This window comes from Triticum dicoccoides, chromosome 4A, assembly GCF_002162155.2.
Source record: "Triticum dicoccoides isolate Atlit2015 ecotype Zavitan chromosome 4A, WEW_v2.0, whole genome shotgun sequence".
In the NCBI taxonomy this organism is placed as follows: Eukaryota; Viridiplantae; Streptophyta; class Magnoliopsida; order Poales; family Poaceae; genus Triticum; species Triticum dicoccoides.
The window spans coordinates 743006311-743010712 of NC_041386.1; the positions used below are offsets into that span (position 1 = coordinate 743006311).

The 4402-nt window shown below is 45.9% G+C and overlaps 1 protein-coding gene across 1 annotated transcript; it reads right to left on the reverse strand.

The window, feature by feature from the left end:
• Window positions 1–1583: 1583 nt before the first annotated feature.
• LOC119288340 (receptor-like protein kinase 7) lies at window positions 1584–4135 on the reverse strand. The gene is made up of 3 exons (XM_037567961.1): window positions 3742–4135; window positions 2411–3115; window positions 1584–2298 (listed from the first exon to the last, which is right to left on the reverse strand). The coding sequence occupies exons 2-3, from the start codon at window positions 2952–2954 to the stop codon at window positions 1928–1930; spliced, it is 915 nt and encodes a 304-aa protein (XP_037423858.1). The 5' UTR covers window positions 2955–3115; window positions 3742–4135; the 3' UTR covers window positions 1584–1927.
• Between the last annotated feature and the right edge of the window lie 267 nt (window positions 4136–4402).

The following is a 4402-nucleotide window of genomic DNA, read 5'->3' on the forward strand; positions in this document are numbered from 1 at the left end:
CAGCAATAACCTCACTAATTTCAGATACAGAGGAAGGGTAGCAACCCTGGCTGCGAGTTTTCTCTTACTCGTGGAATGCTACCCGAATTTCACTCAGATTTTTCTCTTTCTCGTGGAATGCTACCTGAATTTCACTAAGATAAAACTGCAGTATATTTACCTTTCCAGTTTATTCTGGCATGATTATCTCTTGTCAGAGTGCTCTTTTTCAGCAGCGACTACATGAACAGTTTTACTTCTAAATGGAGTTTAACACACCACATATTCGCACTTAACTTGGGCTAGGTTTTGAAGTCTCATGAAGAGATCGAACAGTAAAGTACCCAGATTCAGATTCAGTTAGAAGCCAAAGTAACTATCCTTTTCCTCAGTTAGCACTACACTAGCACATAACCCCTTGAACTGCATCCACATATTAGCTGTTTCTCCCCATAGAGTCAGAACTTTTTTCTGTCTTACTGAATTGGTGGTTGTAAGTTGTGGTATATTCTTAATAGTGATTCGCCTCCGCAGAATTCTGCTGCTTGTTTCCCTTCTATGAGTGCTAGCCGTTTCTGTTGCTAGGTGTGAGGACTTGAGCAGCTATTTGACATACTGTTCTTTGCTATATCTGGATGGCCACATATTATATTACAGTTCCTTAAACTCACTGGAGATACACTGCACTACCCAAAAGAACAAGATCCTTTGAATACAAATTCATGGGTAGATTTTTTTTTAATGATTTAACACTCAGACCAGAGTTGATTCCCCACGCATGTATGACTATCACTGTCAAACAGTTCCACAAACACATTGGAACAGTTTCATCCAATTTGCACATATCGTGCTTCGTGCCTTATTTAGCAAGAACAGAAACAATCTTTTGTCAGTTCATACCTTGGCAGGCGCTAGTACTTCTTTCGTATCACAGGAGGCAGATGGAGTGGTGTATAATTACATGTAAGATGTACAGAAAAGAAGAGTTTTTCCTTGTTAAGGAAAACGGCAAGATGGCAGAGCACGCGAGATGGTTGATTACCGATCAGGTACAGTCTGCTCTCCTGAAAGAAAGCCTTCTGTACATCTGTTCTTGGGGAATGCCCACGAAAACACAACATATGAAGCTATTAGACAGCATTATAATAAGTTCTTGTGAATGATGGTTTGACTGGGATTAAGTACGTACCTAAGGTCGCTGTCTCGTGATGGAAGAAGGCATTGTAGCAATGGATATGGCAGGGGCACCCTGATTAAAAAGCAATATAGGTGTCAGGAACAAATCGTCGAGGAAAAATACAAAATAATATATAGGGTATAGAAACAACAAAGAAGGGGCCATAAAAAAGACTGAACATAGCTAACAATAGTGATGACTGTCAATGCATGTTCTCCAAGCTAAACACAGACATGGTACATGTTCATGACCTGTTGGGTAGTTCAGTGCTGATTCAGTCAGCAGAAGGAACGTGGATATAAAACGTGACCCTGCAGAATGTAACAAATAACAATACCCAGGATGATGTTATGTCAGATACTAGTTGCTCAAGTCCTCACAACCAGCAGCAAGAAGAGTTTGCACACAGACAAGGAAAACAAGCAGCACAATTTTGCAGAGGTGAACACAACAGGACACCAAAATGTTCTCAGAAAAAGGCAGGACAGTCCACATCACTACTTGTACTTGAGACGTATCCACTGTTTTAAATAGCCCGCTATAGCTCCGCTATAGCACGCTATAGCGTTTACAAAAGGTCTTGCGCTAAGAGACTTTGATCCAAATAAATGAACAAACATTTCAAATAGCATGCTATAGCTTCGCTATAGCACGCTATAGCATTTGAAAGAGGTCCGCCGCTAAGATGCTTAGCGCGCTATTTAAAACTTTGGACGTATCTACAAATTAATTCAACCACATCACTGCTTGTACATGAAAAGACAACAAGCATCACATCAGATAGCAGGCGAGGAGGCCACGGAATGGGCCGCGCCCATAGCCGCGGCGGAGTCGTTTGAGAGCCATCCGCATGGACGGCCTTTTCTGTGGATCAACAGCGGTGCAATCAACACCCAGCATGAACACAGTTGCCATCTCCTTCATGTACCGCGCTTGATCTGGGATGTCCCGGTCCACGGCACTCTGGAACATTTCCTGCTGGTTTAACATCAGTTTAGTGAAGTTGTTCCTCGCCCAAGTCGCCAAATGACCATCTGCTCCAGCTTCATTGGTCATTCGCCCCGTGACGAGCTCCAGCATGAGCACTCCAAAGCTGTATGTGTCGACCTTCTCCGTCAGCTCGCTTGCTGCGACCCCGTAGTCTGCAGTTCATCATTTATTAGTGCTAGTTATTAAAAGGCCAAGATAGTGAAGACAGAGTTCCCTGTAATTAAGAAAAGTAATTCTATTGGGTGCATTGACCGCCCAACATACATGGAGCGGCATACCCAAAGTTACCAAGAGGCAGGCCAACAATTGGCAACGGTTGGTCGAGTCCGGCCATATTCATCTGTGCAGCGTCAAAACTGGCTATCACGGGCTTGAAATTCTGATCAAGCAAGATGTTGTTTGAGTTGATGTTGTGGTGGATGATCGGCCTTTTGCATCTGTAGTGCATGTGGCAGAGTCCTTTGGCCACGCCGATGGCAATGACCCTCCTCTCTGGCCAGCTCAACGGCCGACCACGACCAACATCCATGGGTTGGTGCAGCCAGGATTGAAGGCTGCCATTCACCGGATACTCATAGACAAGCATGATGGCGTCTTCCCACTGGATGAGGTCTACGACTTTGATGATGCTGTCGTGAGAATTGCTGGCTAACATGATCATCTCCGACTTGTAGCGGTACGTGACATTGCCGTCCACCTGCAGTGCTGGGTTCTCATTCTGGAACTTCTTGACGACCAGCGTAGTTGGGGGACAGATGCCAGGAATGCCTTGAACCTGTATTATGTGGAGTTCGTCATCCCTTACCATTCAGCTAACCCACACCATTTCCTTATTATTTTCAGTAAGGCTGTCGACTATGGCTTGTGCATTGAGAGCAATGGGCAGTGTCTTGGCAGGACGGCTGCGGAGCTGCATTGTTTCAGGGGCGGGGTAGCGCGTGATGAGGTTTATGTCAAGGGTGTATCAGCCTGCAAACATGTTACTTATTAGCACTCAGTAGTATTGTTTCCTTCTCCAAAGAAGAAACATGTAGAGTATAGACGTATAATTACCAAAAAGATACAAAGAGAGATGCATGTTTGTAATTAGTTTGACAGCAAAATGTCCACAGGGAACTACAGTACATACAAAGAGAGATGCGTGCTTGTAATCAGGAGTATTATTGGTTCTCAATACATGGAACACGCGTAAGGATAAAACAACTGAAATTGGCGGTAGCCTGCTCCTAAAAAGTACTCCCTCCGTAAACTAATATAAGAGCGTTTAGATCACTATTTTAGTAATCTAAACACTCTTGTATTAATTTACAGAGGGCGTATAACCTACTATAACTTTTATTGGTAGGAGTATATTCTATGTACAAGGAGAGAACATTCAGAAGTCAGAACCCAGCTGCAGATCAAAATTCAGGGCGTGCTCTGCTGCTTACCACTTGCTGACAGAGAGAGAGAGAGAGAGAGAGAGAGAGAGAGGGAGGGAGGGAGGGAGGGAGAGGGAGAGAGAGAGAGAGAGGGAGAGGGAGAGGGAGAGAGAGAGAGGAGGAATCAAATTAGTTGAGGGGAAACGTAGAGGGAGAAGAGAGGAGATTATTCACCACAGGAATTTCACGGCTAACCACCGGCGGTGGAGATCGAGAGGCGGCGGCGGCCGGAGTTGGACAACCAGGGCTGAAACACGGGCGGTGCAGTGCATAGGAGGTCAAAGCGGCGAGGAACCCGACCATGTCTTGGTGTGCGTACCGGCACACCGACGTTGGTCCTCTCACTCGGGCACGGCCAGCCGCCCCAAAGTCGCCTGCGCAACAAGAGCTTCATCTCGTCCGGATCCAGACCCGGCGGCCTTCGCGGCGACCCCAGCGGCGACCGATCGTGGACTGGCGGAGCTCTCCGTGCGGAGACGATGGACTAGCGGATCCACGCCGGCGAACCCACCCCAACGAGATTGGAGAGGAGAAGCCAAGGAGAGAGATGTGGTGGTGGTGGTGTACGTGGGGTTGAGTTCCAGATAGAGGTAGGCACAATAAAACAGAACAAAATGTAAGCGAATTCCCTTTCCGCGTCGCTGACCAGTGGGCTCTATCTATCTGCCAGCTTTTCCTACGTCAGCAATCAAGGCTTTTTGTGGACAAATTCTCCCCAGAATTTCGGACAACTAGTTTTGAACTAAAATTCAAATCAAATTTGTTCAAGCTTAAACTTAGTCGATGTTTGCTAAAATCTGGAGAGTCCACACGTACTGAAATAATTCTGAAGCGT